General features: G+C 37.1%; 1 protein-coding gene across 3 annotated transcripts in view; it reads right to left on the minus strand.

Annotated features, from left to right (window-relative positions):
- iqsec3 (IQ motif and Sec7 domain 3) overlaps positions 1-20519 on the minus strand; it is a 134605-nt gene that overhangs the window by 979 nt on the left and 113107 nt on the right. For all 3 annotated transcript variants that reach the window (XM_015376677.1, XM_015376679.1, XM_015376678.1), the window contains 6 exons: positions 17430-17569; positions 15271-15396; positions 10126-10225; positions 7676-7834; positions 4983-5075; positions 3405-3448 (listed from right to left, as the gene is read on the minus strand). In XM_015376677.1, coding sequence (XP_015232163.1) covers positions 3405-3448; positions 4983-5075; positions 7676-7834; positions 10126-10225; positions 15271-15396; positions 17430-17569 — 662 coding nt within the window. The remainder of the gene's footprint in view (positions 1-3404; positions 3449-4982; positions 5076-7675; positions 7835-10125; positions 10226-15270; positions 15397-17429; positions 17570-20519) is intronic.

Raw genomic sequence — 20519 nt, forward strand, 5'->3', positions numbered from 1 at the left:
TGTGTGACTGGGGTAAGGAGGAGAGCAGTGAAGGAAAGGAGAAATCTATAGGAGGGGCCCTGTGGTTAAAAAGGAGGACACCGAGGGACCCTCTGTGTCTCCCTTCCAAACCACCATGTAGCACTACGGTGACGGTGGGCGGGGTCGAGGCAACCAAAACACAGGAGATCATAAGAGGGAGAAGTGGAAGAATAGAACAGAAGGTGAGCAGACCCACAAGCAAAGATGTCTACAGGAAACATTAAATTACAGTTTAATATTTCTCTCTACAATCTTATTAAGTTGACTTATACCAAAAGCTTTCCATGAGATGCGGGCTAAGGCTGTATAGGGTATTCTGCTTTTCTATTCCGAAAACATCCTGGTTTTTAAGATAAATGTGCCTCGACAGCCAGTCGTTCCCCACCAGCCCCTGACATTTACTGTTGGGTGTATGGCGGATTAGTAAAAAGGTAGTTCAGACAACCATGAAGATTGACCTGAGGTGAAATAAAATACCAGACAAAAAGCACTGGAGTCAACTCACTATATTACACATATTCAGATTTTTTCTGCTGCTATTAGTAGACAAAATATAACTATTTACCTACTGATTAAGGCTGATCATAGTTCCTAGGCCAACACAGTCCCTATAGTTTTTGTTTTATTTTAAGAAAGTTATATTCTACAGTTATAAAGTTATTTTTTCAATATAGGATCATAAATTAATAAAAAAGGACACAATTTAACACATAAGTTTAAAGACTATAGACAAGAATACATTATTTTTTTCATTTTTTTTTTTATAAATATCTTGCATTTGTATTTACTCTGATTGCACTAAATATAATAGTGTTATAGTTGGCATTTTCACTGTAAAGCTACCAAGGCATGCACCCAGTCTGACAGGTTACTGTATAAAGAGCATTAGTTAGACCGAATCTGAGGAAGCCAAAGATAACAAATTAAAATCTGGCTAATGTTGAAATGTGGCCAAATGAAAGCCAAAATTGAAAGAAAGCTATATCCAGTTTCATTTGAAGTGTGCCACTATATATGTGGTAGTACTGCAAACGTGGAAGACAGTGTTTTCAAGTGATGAGACCAGAATATAACTTTTTGAAGAACAGTGCATCTAGAAAGTATTCATGGTGTTGCAATTTTTACATTTAGTTTAGGGTTTTGCAAGTCGTATTAAATTAATCTTTTACCTACGTTGTTATATATTACAGAAAACATTTGTAAAAGTTACATTGGGTTAAGTATTTACAGCCTTTGCTGTAAATGGTTGGGTCACGTGCATTTTATGCAATCTCATCTATTCTTACTTGCAGTACCTTCTTAAGCTTCATCAGTTTTAAAAGCAGACATGTCTGCACAACCATTATTCTTTCTTAATAAAATTCAAGTCTAGACCTTAGAGGCCACTAAAGGTCATTCACACAGCATAACTTCTCAAAGACCTTGGCTGTATGCTTTGTCTCATCGTCATCCTGAAAAATTAGCTGTTGCCCCAGTCTGAGGTCCAGAGCATTCTGAAGCAGGTTTCCAGCCAGGATATCTCAGTACATTACTGCATTCATCATTCCCAGTATTTTGGAAAATCTGGCTGTTCCTGATGCTGAAAAAATATCCCTGCAGCATAATGCTGCCACTACCATGCCTTATTGTAGAGATGAGTGGGATAGTGATGAGTGGTGTATGAATATAACAATTCAACTTTTGTCTCATGTGACCAGAGAATTTTAATCCTTGTGGTCTGAGAAGTCCTTCTGGTGCCTTTAGGCAGAAACCATATGGGCTGCCATCTATCTTCTAATAAGGAATGGTTTTTGTTTAGCCACTCGACAATACTGGCTTGATTGGTATATTGCTACAGAGAGGGTTGTCCTTCTGGAAGGTTCTCCCCTAGCAAAAGATCAACATAGGTTTTGTACCTTTCCTAATCATCTCCAATCAAATAAATTCTCTGCAGGTAAACTCCAGTTAAAATGCAGAAATATTTCAAGGAGGATCAATGGCCTCAGAATATATCTCAGCTCAATTTTTGTTACTATTTATGTAAATTTGATTTTTCAGTTTTCTATTAGGAAGAAATTAGCAACAAATAAAAAATGATTGTTTTTACATTTTTATAGTGTGGTACTGTGTGTAGAGTTTTTAGGACAGAGATTAATATATTAAAATTTAGATTAAGGTGATGACCGAACTAAAAGTGGGGGGAAAAGGTTATTTAATCAATCTACTTCATTACTGTATAATCAAAAAGTTATGCAAGTAAAGTCTACCATGGCACATGTCATCGGACTCATCGTCCCTCATCACTCGAAGAATATTGGTTGCAGTCTAATGCTGCAGGTATGTTTTTTGTTGTTGTTTTTTTACAGGAAAGTTTTTGAGAGTTCATTGCAGAGTTAAATTGAGGGAAAACCTAAAGAAAACATTTTAAAAGCTGCATTAATGCTTGAGAATAGGTTCCTTCAAAGGCGATGTCCCAAAGCACAGCGATAGCTATAATGGTATTGTTTTTGATAAAAGTATATTCTTGTGTTAAAATGGGTCCAGTAAAGTTCAGACCTAAATACAATATAAAAATTTGTAGTAAGACTTAAAAATGTCAAAAGGAGTTGTCATCAAGTTTGACTGAGGTTCAACCATTTTATAAAGGAAAAAGGGTTTCATTTCAATCCCTAGGTGTTAAAAGCTGTACCACATGACACACAGACGTGTGGGTTCTAAATGATATTGACTCAGGAGGGCTAAATATTGATAATAATTTGAAATATTTCTTTAGAAAAACAGAAAAGCATTTAGTGAACAATTTTGTGGTTGTGTATTCCACAACATGTATGCTAGAAAGATTTCCTAAGAGGTGTGGGGAAGTAGCCACATAATGTCCAGTTGGCTCTTCTTTTTTGTTTACTACTCCCACCTTCCACTCCACAGCCACATAAAGGACTCAAAAAGGTCATCTGGACCCCTCAGGACAAGAAATGATGTTGTTGTAGTTGGATTGCTTTTTTATCTGCACACAATTTTTACCTGAGGTGTTTCCCTGACAAAAGAATGTGGTGGTTGTGACTACAGGTTGAGTAACATTAAAGTCCAATCTCCAGTGTGTGAAACTAATTGACATTTTAGGAGAAAGAAAGAGATAAAGCCAAATAGCCATGACTGCTTTAATCCACCCAAACAAAAATTCCAGATAAAGTCTATTTATCTAATAATGTTTGGTATTCTCACATGCCCACTGCAATTTACCCAGTAACACTCACTCATTCATGCACTCCCCACCCACGCCTGCTTGACGCCTCGTCCTAGACATATGACTCGTCCTGGGATTTAATCCTATCTCATCCTGCCCTGATGCTGAATCCACTGACTTACCTGTTGTGGGGAACTTAAACCTATCTTAAAGCACTTACCTCAACTGCATTGTGTCCGCTTCTTTCATCTATCTCTGTGTTTCCTAGAAAAGGGGAAAACAGTCAACTGAACAATATGTATATGGAAACATCTAAAGTCTATAGTTAAATAAATGGTTTATTCTTCTGCTTAAGAAAGAATTGCATATTTCTTGAGAAGAGACAGAGAATGCAATTTACACACTCAATTAGGAGTATTTAAATATCAGAAATTCTAGACAGAACTTTAACTTTATTGTCATTAAAATGTCACAAGTAGAAAGCAATGAAATTAACTCTGCATTTAACCCATCCGCTACTGGAGCAATGGGTTGCCTTTGTGTGGCGCTCGGGGAGCAGTGTGGGGTTAAGAGTCTTGCTCAGAGTGACAGTCCTCGGGAGAGGAGCTTGAACTAAGAGCCTCTGGAATCCAAGCGCAATGCCCTAACCAGTAGGCCACCACTCCCCCACATCCTTTGGAAAGCACTAAACAAGTTTCAGCCTTTGCCACACACGGCCAACTTATAAAAAAAATAAGTAATAAACAAACGCATTTTTAAAGTGTGGAAGCAAGTTTTTGGGCCTGTTTATTTTCCCCCTGCTTTTTAGGTTTGCAGCGTCTATTTTTCTGTCTCAATGTAGGTATAGTCCATACAAATTGGCTGCATTTCCATTAACCATCATATTGATCAATTTTAACTACAAAAATACATTTCTTAAATGGAAACACTGCAATTTAGAAAAGAAAAAAATCACGTTTTTTGATTTTTACACTTCAATCGACTGGGTTTTTCGGTTGCATCAAAATGATCATAACTGCAATGGAAACACTTTGTTTACACCCATGTTATTTTCAAATGTATCTTACTGACTTGTAAAAATAATAAGTATTATAAGAAGCAAATAAAAGTAAGAGTATCTCTTACATTTAGTTGCTAAAGATGAGTGCAATAAGCATCAGAACCATGGCTGAAATATGGATATATCTATATAATCGCCAATGCATCTAAATCTATGAATTTAATTTTCTTAAATTTCATTTAGAAATAGGGTTTTAAATCCATTTTTACATTCCAATTTTTAATGATGGATTAATAAATACAATTTACAATTCCCCTTCGATGATTAAATTTAAAATGTACAATTACAAAATTCTTTTTCAATTTGAATTAAAATTGCCTTTGAAATGCTGGTTTTCTTTTCAGTGACTTTAGGTCCTACAAAGTTCAATGGCAATGAGCAGATTTAAAAGAGTTTTGGTTCCTAGTTTGCATCTAATTTTGAGCATAAAAAGTGTCAAATGTTTTCCAGTTTGTTTTTTATTTCTCTATTACCTCATATTTTTTTTTTTATACATCTTTTCTATTCAGAGTGAAGCAATTAGTCTGAATCTGTTAAGATGTAACATCTAAAAAATGTAACTAAGCCAATTGAAAGGAATGCAAAAAATTCGTTAGAAAATTCTGAATTCTTTAAAAAATAAAATATATATATTTAAGCATAAATCACAAACTTGAACATCAATATTACATGCCGGAGGTTGATCTGTTCCTTCTGCTTTTTTTTTTTAAATCACTCCACTTTTTCTGATACACATACCTGACAGGGAGCCCTGTTTGCTGAGCAGCTCTAGCTTTGTCCCATTACTCTTAACGGAGAGTGCCTTGGCTCCTTGCTGCTTTTCCAGCTCCCCTGCAAAGAAGAAAAACAAAACTAATCACCCACATCATCACCCTGAGATGAATCCAGAAAAAAAGTGAACTGATGAATGGAGATGTCAAAGAGCGAAAGCAGTAACCACTTTACTCCTGTCTTTTAGAAGGAAACACAATTAAATGTGTTTATACTCCAACGCCCTTACTCTCTCATTGCCTTTCTCTCCCACAGTCTAAATTCAAAACCAAACTATTCCTCTTTCTAATTAAACTTTAGTCTTGATGATGACTGCCTGTTGTTCCCAGTTTTAGGAGTTCGATATCTTCTTTCTGACAGCTTGTAGATATTCTTTACAATCCATAAAAGCACCTTTGAAGTTAGGTACTTTTAAAGAGGACTATCGATTTCAGGAAAATAAAGTAAAACATGTTGTGCATCAATATAAATTAGATAAAACTTTTCTTTAAACATATCTCATAAGTATTCCTAGTATCCTTATTTAGCCACTAAGACTATCCCTTAATAGAATTCATTTAAGGCTCTGTAAAGGCATACAATTTCTTTTTTAAGAATAAATGAAAAAAGCACATCAAAGAGCAAACACACTCTAAAATGTAACTGATGCAGATGCTCAGAGGTTTAAACTGGAATGTAATTATAAAACAGTGACAAAAGACTTGAACGTCTAATGGAGAAATGTTTAATCATTTAAAAATGGAAATACTTCAGTTTGAGACAAGTTTGAATATTACAACTCCTCCATAACCTACCTTGGCTATGTTTTAAGGGTGTACAGGTGGAGACACATCATGATGATTAAAGCCGTTCAAGACTGATCTACCCAAAACTTAAGAAAGCAACTTTGGAGCTTTGTAGGGTTTGCTTTATTTTGTAGACATACCATTTAGGATTTCTGTCCAGTGACTATGGCCCGATCCCAAACCGCCCCCTATCCACTAACCCTCAACTATCAGGTGTCATGCCCCATGTGCATGGCTGTAGCTCAGTGTTTGACATGAAATCAAACTTTTGCATCTTTCTTAAAACAAACGTATATGATGAAATAAACTATTTCAAAGAGGACCTTTCCTTTTGGAAATAATGACGTGTCTTTCGTCAGTGTGAAAAAGATGCAGCACACCAGCAGAACTTACATCTGAATGCATGTGCTGGTTGGCGTTACACACCCTGCCAAATTACAGCGAGTCTGCACTGATGCAGACTTGCTATTTAAGGGCTGAATGGTCCACTCGCCCCACTCACTACTGCCTTTAGGACGGTCTTTAATATGGTCAACCCTCGTTTGTAACAAGCAAACGAGGGTTGGTGCTTTAGGTTGGTGGCCTGCCTGGGATTAAGCCTACTGCACTGACAACATCCATAGTGCTGTGTGTCTTTACCACTTCTGTTAAGACATACAGGGTTTGACCAGCAAGTGGATCGTCATAGCTGCAGCCTTTCATGCTCACTCAGGAAGAGCTTAAAAAGGAATGGAATCCCACAGGCACATTCCAGATAGTTTTGCTCACATGAATGTCTTTTTTAAGTTCTTCTTTTTCTTGGCATTCCTATGCTTACCTCTTTTCCCCTCCTTTCAGAAATGGGTTTTTCAGTTCACTTTCAACTGAGTTTGTTGGAGAACTTACTTCAACTCTCATGTGAATCTCTTTAACATTCCACTAGCTGACCTTGATTCTTGCTCTCAGGACCCTTCAACAATAATCCTCCATTACTCACCTGCCTGTCCACCATTGGCACTCAAACTCTCACCCTTTCTACTAAAAGTGTATTAAAAAAAGCATTAATAACAATAACCACTCAATAGTTACTGTCAATTTTTGCTTCTATGAGTATACTCACCTTTCTCCCTTGAAACTCAATAAAATATCTAATACTTAGCCAACCATTTGATCAAAAATTTCTATCATATCTCAACCATTTACTGCATTTTACGATAACAACTTACATTTGCTCCTAGTTCCACAATGGATAGTTTATCTGAATCCAGAGAGCCTTTCTTTATGATAATAAACTGTTTAAACCTATCTTTAGTGCACGTAATTGATGCCAGAAACCTTATTGTTGCCTAACCCTAAGCCTTTAACAAAACCAACTTGACATTTTCTTTGCCAACTGTTGCACATCTTTGCATATTGTTTTCCATTTACTCTCTGAGCTACAAGTCCTCACTCACCAAATGCCAGCTGGGAAGCGCTCCATGATGCTCTCTAATAGGAAAAGGCAACTTAATGTAGAGACTTGCCATACATTAATGACAAGGTATACTGTGCTGTAGATTTTCAGAGCCACCTAATCCTGTACAACTCTGTTAAAAGCCATGTTGCAGTCTGAACAGTAACCCGAAGTAGAGTTTAATACAAGTAAAATTAATTCTTTACTTATTGCTGATATATTTGTTTGGTTTTTACAGCAGCCCAAGATCAGTCTCATATAAAAAATGGCTAGCTCTGTAAAAGTATGCCTGTTTTCAATAAGGAAATGTCCAAACTATAGTTAGAAATATGTGCATCATTAAATACTAATGCTGATTTAGAAGAGGCAATTTGGGCCATGAGATTTCTAGTGTTTTTTTTAAGAGTCAACAACTCCTTCTGTGATAACACAAACCCACTCACATTCAATGCGTATCTGCTCCATCTCTGACACCTCTGCAATCGATTCCTTCAGGTCTTCCACAAACTTCAGTAGCTCCTCAGCACTTTGGGCACAAAAGTGAAGTATTTGCTTCTTGTCTGAGCCATACGGGGAGAGGATTGTGATGCCATGAGGATAGTCTGTGGAGTTCAAAGGTGTTTGGATCAGTCCAAGAAAATTATGAGGTTCCTAATAAAACTACCAAAAAAGTTCTGAGTATCTAAGATCTCTGTGTTATTTGTTACATTTTGTTCACATTGAATTTTTTCACAGCATTTGTTACCTCCAAAGTAAAAGTATTTCACAATGAGCCATACCTGCCCGTTTTCAATTTGGCAAAGCTGTGTAAACTGGATGGCAAAAGTGTTGAAATATAAGCACAGTGCTTAAAAAAGATAAAGGGAACAATCAAATAACACATCCTGGATCTGAATTAAATATTCTGATTAAATACTTTGTTCTGTACAAATCTGAATGTGCTCAAAGCAAAATTACATAAAAATCATCAATGGAAATCAAATGCTTTAAACAATGGAGGCCTGTATTTGGTTTTAAACACAAAATTGGAGTGGAAAAACCCACAGGCTGATCCAACTTTGATGTAATGTCCTTAAAAAAGGGTCAAAATGAGTCTCAGTGTTGTGTCTGGCCTTAACATGCCTATATGAACTCCCTACAATGCGTGGGCATGCTCCTGAAGAGGTTATGGATGTTCTCCTCAGGGATCTCCCCCCAGACCTGGACTGAAGCAACTCCTGGACAGTCTGTTGTGCAATGTGACGTTGGTGGATGGATAGAGATATGATGTTCTGGATGGGCTCAATCAGATTCAGGTTTTGGGAACGGGCAGACCAGTCTAGAGCTTCAATGCCCTCATTCTGCAGGAACTGCTGACACATTCTAGCCCAATTATGACGAACACAGGGCAAACCGCACCAGCATATGGTCTCACAAGAGACCTAAGGATCTCACCTTGATACCTAAAGGCAGTTGTGCTACCTCTGACAACCCAGACCATTACTGTCCCACTGCCAACCCGGTCATGCTGAAGGATGTTGCTGGTAGCCAGTAGCAGTTCGCTCTCCATAGTATCTCCTAACACTATGGAGAGCACAGTGACATATGGTCACATCAGTCACATGTGGGTGCCAGTGGTGAATTTGCCAATTTTGATATTCTCTGGCAAAAGCCAAGCATCCGGCACAATGTTAGGCAGTGAGCACAACCCCTATCTGTGTACGCCGGGCTCTTGTGGCATTCTCATGGAGTTGGTTTTTAACTTTTCAGTTAAAACAGACACAAGCACATTAGTGGTCTGCTGGAGGTCATTTTACAGGGCTCTGACAATGCTCCTCCTTACACAAGGCCTTCAGCATCTGGACACTACACTGACCAACACAGCAAACCTTCTTGCTACCGCTCGCATTGATGTGCCATCCTGAATGAGCTGCACTACCTGGGCCGCTTGTGTGGGTTATAGAGTCCGTCTCATGCCACCACAAGTGTGAAATCCCCACCAACAATCAAAAGTGACCAAAACATCAGCCAGAAAGCACAGGTGATGTGAAGTGATCTGTGGTCCCCACCTACAGAAACACTCCTTTATTGATTGTGTCTTGCTAATTGCTTATTTTCACCTTCTGTCTTTTGCATTTGCACAACAGCATTTGAAATTGATTGTCAATCAGCGTTGCTTCCTAACGCCTGGCATACATTGTATGATATTTTTTAATCGTTCTCAGCTACAGCTTAAACTGAATGACAAATCCACACAGTCCACAGCTCACGATGCATGTATTTTCACTGTACAAGCTGATTCTCTGATGTAATTTATCTGCTCCCACAGCACGTCCAGAAACCACACGCCAAGAGATGGCTCTGGTTGGACTCGTCAATCTGAATGAAGAAGAAGTAGAAGAGCAGGATTTTCCCACGAACACCTAACGAGCTTTGATTTTCTCCCAACCTTATGATTCCTGATTGGGAGATGGTTGGGAGAGGCTGTTGTGAGAGGCTAATTGCCCCTCGTTATACTACATGATGCAGGACACACGATGAGGCTGAAACTCATCAAAAAATTCTTGCACGACTGGAGAATCGGCCCGAAAAGGGCCAGTGTATGCTTTACCTAAGTGGACAGGTTGATTTCACAGAAGAACGTAGTTATATTGTATAGTTTATGTGTTCCCTTTATTTTTTTGAACAGTGTATATTATATTGCCTTTTGTTTTTGAAATTCTATGGAACATTTATATTCATTTCACACTGGGAAATTTATTCCTGTTTGTGCCTGAAGGTACCATATCTCAAATGAGGCACTTTCTTTTTTTAAGGTAAGTACTCTGGGCTCATCTCAAAATTTTTGTTGTATTGCTTTTATACTTGGTACGTCTTAGAATTTATTTTCATATTTCTACATATTGTCACTTACATTCATTTTCAAAGAGATGGAACTGCATGCCAAGTAGGCCCAAAGCTTTGCAGAAAGTATAGGCAGCAGAACTCTTCTTCTTTGGACAAAGCTTCAAAATCTGAAAGAGATAAGATAAATTGCTTAGAATCATAAACTATAAAATCATTTAAAACTAATTTAAAGGACAGACAGACAGTATTAATCTTAGCCATAACCTTCACAGTGTCTCAGAATGAGCTGCACTACTTTCATTTGAATGAAAAATAAGTCTGTGGCAAACCGATATCAGGATATATTAGAGATAATGTGAATCTTTTCCGTTGAGTGACCTTCCAAATAGAGAAAAATGAGAAAACTCTGGTGCACTAGACTACTGTTTGGTATAATATTTTCCAAGGAAGTGGTATTTAATAGATAGATCATATTGGCACTTTACACCTCTTGATATGTTTAAGCTGCTGGAACAAGAGACAAATTAAATACAAAGTCTAAGTCTTGTCTTCTGTGGTAAGATTTCTTAAGGTAATTCATTTCTGGTGTGTCACAAGAAAATGTGTGTCTGGGAAAATGCTCCATTAGTTACTGATAGCTCCAGCTGTAAAACATCCAGCTTCACTGTCCAAGGAAAACCTTTTTATACACTTACTTTATATTGTCTTTTTGACCTCTATTCCTCAGTTACTTTTATGAGTCAGTAGTAAGAAAGGGAGGAAAAGGGCTGCACTACAGTGGTTTGTCTTCCTAAACTGGCATCAAAGCTGAAGATAATCATAAACGTTGTTAAATTTGGACAAATGATCCTTTTGTGTATCTTAATGAGAACATTAATTATACCCAGCATTAAGAATATGATCATTCAATCCTGTAAAAAATTTGAAATTGCTCAGAAGTTCATTATCAGCTTCTGCAACAACTCTATAGAGGACAGACCTTTTCTTTAGAGGCTGCATGCATTTGCCACTGTCTATTATTAGAACAAACAGCGGAAGAGTTCTGAGTTATAAAACCACATAACGTATGAGAAGCTTTCAGAGGAGGTGGTGCATTGCAGCTTTCATAGCAAAGGAAGAACCTTAAAGGCTTTCAGCTGTGTGTGGAATGAAGAATGAAGAACCTGGTTTGTAGGCCTTATTTATCGGATATATAATCATGCTGTGTCAAAAGCCATTGCCTTTACTCTAAATAACATTGCTTAAACTCTGACTCCAAATTGGGGGAATCTAAGAGTTTTTTTTTTTTTTTTTTTAAGCTGTCCTACAGTATCATACATGGTTTTTTTTTTTTTTTTTTTTAAGCTGTCCTACAGTATCATACATGGTGTTTCCTTGACGAAAACCATGCAAGCAACAGTCAACATCTGAGCTCCTCTTTCTTCATTATGGGCAGTCCCAGTGAGCGGGCCAGCTCTGTTTTAACTGAACCAGAGTTCTGCACAGGTCCAATTTTTCAAATCCCTATCCAACTTACAACAGAACCGAGACCAGACCCATTTTGCCCATAAGTAATAGAGTGTGACCCCCCTGTTATCAGAATGCATACACAGAGCCACTCATTTTCATTCAGTGATTTTAGTCACAAAGTGTCTTCTTTTTTTTTTAGCTTAAGAGAAATGCTGTCTAAACAACAGAAGAAGAAACAGAGGCACATTGCCTGATGCTCAAATGCAAACAGGGCTCCCAGATGACCAGCGGTAAACTAGCTGGATGCTGAAGGGCTTTTTCTTTCTCTCACAAACGTAAATACATCCTCATATTGGCATGCATAGAATACAACAATCTGAACAAGCCTCTTTTTTGAAACAGCTGTTAGATTTTACATTAAATTCAATGAAGACAGTATAAGAATAAAGTTAAGAACTTAGAGTGTGCAACATTTACATTGAGCATTTACCTCAGGCTCAGAAAATACCTCAGAGCTCAAATTAACTTATCCCAATGTCACTGTTTATTTGATCAACTATGGTGTTTACTGACTGATATTCAAGGCTTACTTTTAAGTTTTCTTTGTTATAAAAGAATATGGTCCACAGTCAATGACTGTCAGACACCTGAATACATTTACTAATTAAGATTAGGCTTAATATGTATAATATAAATAAAAACTTTTACTAATTTCAAAAGGTTTTTCATGCTACCCAGTCCCTTTTTGTTCATTTAGTGAGGGTACCTGAAAGGTACTTGACAAGATACAGGACTCTAATCCACACAAAGACTCATTAGTTGCTAAAATTGTACAAACTTTAAAGCATCTGTATGTACCTTCAGAGGTAGGGAAAGATTAAATCAGCTGACAATTTAAAAATCTTGCTGATTTTGTGAACCAGCCTTTAGTCTTTAACCCTCTTTGATGCAGATGTATGTTTTTTTTATGATTGCAGCAACACCAAACATTAAAAGTAGGAATATTCTCCCCCCAAAAGTCTATACCACATTATTAGAAAATTAACAGAAGAATGCATATACTTCTTCCTATGGTAAAAGTTTTTAACTTTTTGGAAAACAAATTGACAAGGATAACCAATTTTGTGTGGGATTGAAACAAGCAAAAAAAGTACAATGATGACAATGCCACAGTAGGGGGTGTATTCAGCTTTTAGAGTAATACCGGTACTTATTTTTGTGCTGTTTTCAGATTGTATACTTGTTTGATGTAAATACTTAAAAAAATTAAAAAGGTCTAAACTTACAAAAAGAACCGAACCATATGATCATGTCGAGTTGTGGAAGGTTGTGAGGAGTTTACTAAAACCCAATATCTTCTAAATCTGCAAAGCTTCATTTTATTCAAAACACCAGACTTCATGGGACAGATGTAACAGGCTGCACATAAAATTTTGTCATGTCTTTGTTGCCTTTGCATTCATTATTTCTGCAGAGTTTATCATGCTTTTGCTATTTTCTTTTCCTGTTTCACTCCCTCTTGTTTCGCATCTAAGCCCCCATTGCGGAGAACGCACAGCTGCATTGAGTGCTTTCAGTGGGAGAGATGGACAGGAGGCGGACAGAGTGGACCTGTCTCCCCAAGCTTTTAAGAAAACTAAAGTGCAGAGCATGTCCAAAAAGTACAGAAACACATAAGTGTGCAAAAAAAAAAAAAAGAAAACGTTAAATAAAAATTGCTTTATTGGGCATTTATGTGTTAATTTTGACAGTCCCCGCTGTTTCCTATTCTCAACTTCTGTAGCAGTCTGATCTTTCTCTTCTTTTCTGCTTTACAGAAAAAAAATAGAAATCTAAATAAGTCCTTTTGTCTTAAAATAAGTGCATTCTTTCCTGGACTGAGGAGTGCATATTATCTAATTATCTTATTTTAAGAATAAAAAAATACTAATTCCACTGGCAAACTTACTCATTTACCTACTCATATTAAAGGTGAAACAGAAATTTTTACCTATTTCTAGACTGTTTTTCCAGTGTAGTGCAGTCCACTGGCTGGTTGGGAGGAGAATGGACTGGAAATAGCTCATTATTTCATGAGCAAAATTTTAGATAGATATTCTCCTATCCTTTCATCATACCTTACCCCTACACAGGGCCGGATTTAGGAATTTTGGGGTCCTAGGAGAAGACAGGCAGGGGACCCTCTGAATTGAGAAGACAACACATATAAAAAAGACCCATTTTACAGATACAGAAAGTTTAATAGAATAGACAGACATTATTCGTTCTACATTTCTGTCCATCTCTTCTTGTCCTTTTCTTGTTGTTTTCCTCTCTATGTTTTGTACTGAGCTGACTTTTCATGCTGTCTCAAAAGAAATGAAAGATTTTTTTTCAAGCACTAAGATCACTTAGCCGATTGCTCCTTCCTGTTTTTCCAAAAAGGCAACAGCAAAAGTGAATAACTCTTTTTCCTTATTTTCTGTTCTTCATTTTGCTGAAATAATATCTGCATGAATAATGACAGCAGACAAGAGAGAAGAGAGCATAAGGTGGGGTTATGAATCTACTTGCTCTGGAGAGCACAGTTCGGTGCTTTTATATGTTGTCGGCAAAGTCTCCAGTAGCAAAAAAAAAAAAAGTAGCTAGATTTGGCACTAGGCTCTTCTTGAAATAAAAGTGCTAGAGTGGTCTGAAACGTCGCTAAACATAGCGACAAAAACGCTAACTTTGCAACACTGCTCTTCGAATGGTTTGCTGCTGTCTGTTTGGATCTTTCAGAAGATGTGTAGCAAATGGACTGATCCAATGTGGTGGACACATTGGAGCGTTCTTATGGCAGTTTAGTGAAAGGATTTTAATCAAAAAAATAATTAATGCGCACGAATGAGGAAATGGTTGTATTAACTATACATGTAAACACAGTTCTATGGGGGCTCCCTGGTACTCTGGGCTTCCTCAAGATGATTGAGTTGCTCTCTAATCTCTATGGTTTACCTCAGTCACTCTATATCTAGCCGTTCTGTAATAGTTGTAACATAAACTGGTAAGTTGAGCCTAGGTTTTGTTTTTTGTTTGTTTTAATTTTCATAAAACATGAAAACCCTCACCCTACTGCAGATACAGTATGGCCCCACTCTGTCATTCCATCCCACACACAATCATATTACTTCACTTCTTTACCTTGTTATTTAAGATGCTGACTTTCAATTTCTGCATTTTGGATCCATAACACATTAATTCTCAACCTTTTTCATGTCTTATCTCTACTTTTCTGATATCTTATAACACCAGGAATTTCACTGAAACAATAAAATAACCAAGCTTGTTGGCAAGAACACCGCTAATCCTAACTAAAACACATCAGAAGCCACTATAAATTGGTCAAAAGGCAGAATTAACATCATTGGCGGGCAATCAATGGCTTCCTGTTTGATGAAAGACAGATTTAAAAATGGGGGAGGTGCCAAGCCATGTAAATTTAGAAAGATGATCTGATATCAGTTTATGCAGGAAAACTATATATAATATTGCAAGAATAACATTTTACCCTGGAAAAAGAAAATCCCCAGAACAGCCCTCGGATGAATTCTGCATGCTAAATGATTATTGATACTTGTGATAGGGGTCTTTTTGTCTTTCAAAGCCCATGTAAACACACATACTGAATCAAATCATACTTTGACCCTTGGGAAAACTGTCATTGGGTTATAGCTCTATCTTATTGGTGGATAATGATACAAAATGCCCCCCCCCCACACCGAAAGTGGGAAATTAACCTTACCACGATGAGATCATTGAAGAGGAAGACTTCCCTCTGGTGTGCTGCCTGTTTCTGTGCCTTGTTGACGTCTGTTACCTCAAAAAGTCGACTACAGCACACTAATCTTCTGTGAGGGACAGAGAGAACCTGAAGACATGAAGCAGATGTCTTGTTTAATTACTTGAGAGAGTTTCAAATTATTTTAAAAAAGGAGATTAAGGAGCTCTAAATCAGACTTTTTCAGAGGGATCCAAATTGGATGTGCTACGCATTCTCTTTTATTTAGTTTGAATGCAAATCCAAAGTGATGAATGCAATTTATAATCTAAACAAGAAAAATACATGTTTTATAGGTTTGTAAATAGATGCAGACACTATTGCGAGATTTGTATTTTTTATAGCAGGTTTAGATTTGTGTTCTAAAACATTATTGTCCAAAAAGTATAATAAAGACCAAGATTCACACAAGTCACTTTAGAAATGATGCTGTAGCGTGGCAGATCTTAATCACAAAAGAAGTCAAGACAAAATGCTACGTGTGGCTAAGTTTCTTTCTGTTATGTTAAATTAGGATACAGCTCAATGGTTCTGAATAATTTTGCAAGGCACCACATACATTTAAACAAGACAACATGTCCATCCTTCTCACATGACTGAATCAATTTAAATCTAAACCTTATAGATTTTAAAGCTTTTATTTAGATTCAAAGACTGCTACATCAGTGAATATTTTACCAGATAGTTACGACTGACAACTTTTATAACAGATCAGACAATACAGGATATTCTAGCTATGCTAACAATGGAAAGGACTTTATCAATGTCTCCCTCTTTTTATGGTAGACTGCTCCCCTTGGTAAGAACATTCACTTCCTGTCATGACAATCGATCATTGTTTGGGTATGACAGGACTCCTCATGCAATTCCATAGCTAGTCATCTATCACAAAGAGACTAAAAAGGCACGGGCCTTGATGGTATAAAAAGAGATTTTCAATTCTTTTCTATCAGTGCTCTTAAGTAATTTGTAAAGTTAGGAAGTGGCTGATACTGGACCTTGCTAAATGAATAAAGCCATTAATTGACACATTAAGTAGTCTCAGGAGACAAATTTAATCATGAATTCACGGCTTAATTTATCTATTTATGACCATATGAAAGAAGGGATAAAAAAAGACGAAAGCAACTTTCAGCAAAGTGTAGATCAGTGGTCTCCAACCCTGGTCCTCAAGATTTACTGTCCTACAGATTTTAGATGCATCCCTGCTTCAACAGAGCTTAATTAAATGAATGGCTTGAAAAGGTAATCAATCATTTGATTCAGCTGTGTTGAAGCAGGGATGCATCTAAAATCTGTAGGACAGTAGATCTTGAGGACCAGGGTTGGAGACCACTGGTGTAGATGATGCTGATGGCATCCATTATTTCTGCAAATATATTTCTGCTCTGTCATTTATTTTCCCTGGATGGCAGCTTATTTGACACATCTGAGGCACAGCAACTGACTCACTAAATTGATCAGAACCACAGGACCATAATTAACGACGAAAACCCCAAACCCAGGTTGATAAATTAGTTTCTAATGGCAGGCTTTTACTTTTGGACAACTTGTTTTACACCAATAGAAAAGCATTCAGAAGGAGTAAAAAACACTTACACAGGCTGTTCAACTGTGATTTTTCTTTATAGTTTAAATTTTGATTGATTTTGTAAGGTATCTGCTGTACTTATTAAATAAAACCAACTTTTAAAGATGTTCAGTATGATCAGTGCACCCACAAAACTAGAATTTATCAATCCAAAGGCAACATTTTATTGCCAAGGTGTCTGTATAACTTCTACTTACCATTAAAAAGATTTTACATTTCTGAAAATATATACTAGTTTTTACAAGCTAGACACTTTATTTAACAATCTTTCATTTTGTGCTTTACACACTTTATTCCAGACTGTTTAAGGAGTTTAATGATACAGTGGTAATGGTGTATCTTCATTAGGTAATGACTTAATAAGTGAACTGAAGATGAGACTTTTAATGAGTAATAAATGTGATAATTGCTTGTGATAAGTGTATGAATAATTATTGGTATAATTGGTGTGGTTGATGCATGATTTAGTAAATTAAGATACATATCTGTTAGCTAAGGTTTTAATGAAAATATTCTAACATAGAGTCCTTACCGTTTTCATGCCTACTATAGACTGTTCAACTTTAGAGACATAGGTGACATGATCTTCATTTGAACGGAGCTCTCTCAGCTGTATTCTTTCATAGATGCCCACCACCATGTCCCTGGGAATATCTGCTCCATCATCGACACCTAAGACAGATATACGTACAAGAATTTACTAAAACAAGACAGTATCCTAACATCTGTTAGTATAACTATAACATCATATAGGTGTGTGTTTATGCGTGAGTGCGTGAGATTATACTTATGTTGACAGGGTGTGTATGACCTGGAGGTCTATATTTGAAGAGTGGTAAAAATGATGCAAGGCCTGCATTCCACAGCACCTTCGAGCAGAAAAGGGCAGATAGATCCAGCTCCAAAGGTCACAACAGTCCCAGGCAGCCAAACAAAAAAGCATCACTCCAGGGCAGCCATGTGCCCCACACAGAAGTAGGTTACAGCAAGAAGCAGGGGCAGCTTCCTATAGGCTACAGGACAGGGCAAAATGTAACAGACCCAGCTGAAAAGGCCAACCCTGGGAATCAGTCTCTCTGGTGGCCCTGGGCACACACCAACCCCTGGCACCAATTTTTGCCTGTTATGAACAAGCAGGAGCTCCTCCCCTCAGAGACCCCAATATGGCATGTAGACACAGCTGAGAACAGGTCCTGAACTCCACCTATGCAGCCAGGAGCTGACACAGACTAAACTGCAGGACTAAGCAGTATGCAGCCTTATCCTGACAAGGGATTATCTAAACAATAGAAAATACAGGAAAACAAAGGGAAAATACACTTTGGAGGGAGAGACTAGGATAACTTAAGATAAATGAAACACCATCTAAAGATAATAGTAATTGTGAAAAAGCTGGACAAAGACTAATCTAAGTCAAAGAGAATGACAAGAACGAGATAAGTGAAAAACACCAAGTAGAAGTCAAACTAAGATGTAAATTAAAACTAAATACATCTAAATAAAAACACAAAATAACATAAATCAAAGTGTAACTGAAAAGTACAAAGTAAAAACCTAAACCGAAGAAAATACCCAAACAGCAGAGCGTGAATTCTTTATCTTGAACTTTGACTTTGTTTTAGATATTAGCTGGTAATATGTTACAATTATTTATTTTTATCAATACCATAAGATTTTCCTAAGATATTACATGGTATGAAACATTTCTCATCAAAAATGTGGGGAGTGTTGGCCTAGAGTTAAGGGTAGTGCGCTTGTGCTCTGAGACAGTTACAAGTACCCGGTTTTATCCCTGCAGCCTGTACTCCGGGTCCCTGAGCAAGATCCTTAACCCCACACTGCTCCGCCGGCGCTGCACAGTGGTGCCCACTGCTCCCCGAGGTGATGGGTTAAATGCAGAGGTACATTTCTCCAGTGTGAGATCAATAAAAGTTAAAGTTCAAATTAATTTGAATGATGTCAAGGTGGTTCGGAATGGATGTTCGTCTGCATTGTAGAACTAAACATTTATTTTTTCTTATTGACATTTCCACCTGGCTGCAAGACTTGTGATGATATTGATCCTTTTAAAGCAGCTGTCTTACTTTAATTAAAGTCTATTCTTTTTTTTGACTTTTTGTGTCTTTCTGCATCCATTAAATTATGTTTAAGGTTAACTTGTGAAGAGGTTAATTGGCAAGAACACATCCAGATACAAGCTTACTCTTTGAATGTTAGATAATGCAACTCAAAGCCAGGGCAGTTTAACCGAGGAAAAGCAGCAGGCCATGAGGCTGAAAATGTGCCCTCAGAATTCTCCCAATTATATCAACACAGCTGTGTTGCTCATTGCGGTACATTGGGTTTTTAATCGGGCTGGATTTGTCTGAAGAAAATGAAGGTGCTACAGTTGATGGCATTCTGAGTCAGCGAGTCATGCCAGGACACTGCTGAGATGTCATTGCACATTGCTGGGTCATGGTTGAAATTGAAATGACCACTGGGTAATTTGTGCCAGGTGTCAAATTAATACAAAGCAGTTTTTTTTTTTTGAAATGGTCTTTTCTTTTTTTGTTTTGTTTCGTTTGCCAGTTTATCCTTCTATGTGCTTAAAGAAAAAACATCAGCTGGGCTCCACACATGATACAGTATAACACTAATCTCAGCCATTAGCTAAGTACAGTGTAACTTAAATTAAACCTTGCACATACATCCAATGCCAGTAAAGTGCCTAGATCCTCATTGATATAATAGGTCAAGTACAGCTGGCCACTAACAAGGTCAGTCAGACAAAGATCCTTGATGACTTATCCTCTAACAACAGCGAACAATTGATTTAAACTGTCTGACAAGGTTCTATTATGTTAAAAAAAAAATGCTTATTTTGTTAACTTTTAGATTACTGAGCAGCTTTTTAAAAATTTTTTTAACCCAAGAATTAAACTTTCAAAACGTCCAACCTCCAACAAATTGTGAAAACCTGGGCTCCTTAACAGATAACTTAACTTCTTGGATATTTACTCATAATACAACTTTTCTAGTTCGATTAAAAGCAGAAAACCAATAAGTGAGCAGTTCTGAGACAATAACTCACATTAACCTTGTATTCCGAAATATAAACATTAAACTTTTTAAGTGCAAACTGTATAAACCTACAATAAATAGAAATTTCTTTAAGTACCGGTAAAATTTATGACCTTTGACATCTCACTTCTGGGTGTAATATATATATATGATATAAATATATATATATATAAATATATGATATATATTTTTTAGACCCAGCCATGTTTTTCCCCACTTCATGCTTAATTTCTTTCTCATTTCTGAACTTCTGTGAGTGCATGTATTTTATTCCCTGATGTTAGTGCTAGTTGTGCTTTCCTTTGGGTGTTGGATTAGAACCCTCTGTATCCACAGTTTTAATTAGTCTTTTCTCCCCTCAATTAACCTGCTCAGGTCTCTAGTATCAGTATACACTAGGGTGTACCGAGTCCCCCCCCCCCCCCAAACTGTCATGTGGGGGGATATTACAAACGATCATTAACCCAACATAAACAATAGATAGAACCACAACAATCATAGTATTCTATTCTATCATATCATTCTTAGAAGAAGCAGAAGTAGTTATTTTGTTTGCAGT

This window comes from Cyprinodon variegatus, unplaced genomic scaffold (assembly GCF_000732505.1).
Source record: "Cyprinodon variegatus isolate N-32 unplaced genomic scaffold, C_variegatus-1.0 Scaffold139, whole genome shotgun sequence".
Lineage (NCBI taxonomy): Eukaryota > Metazoa > Chordata > Actinopteri > Cyprinodontiformes > Cyprinodontidae > Cyprinodon > Cyprinodon variegatus.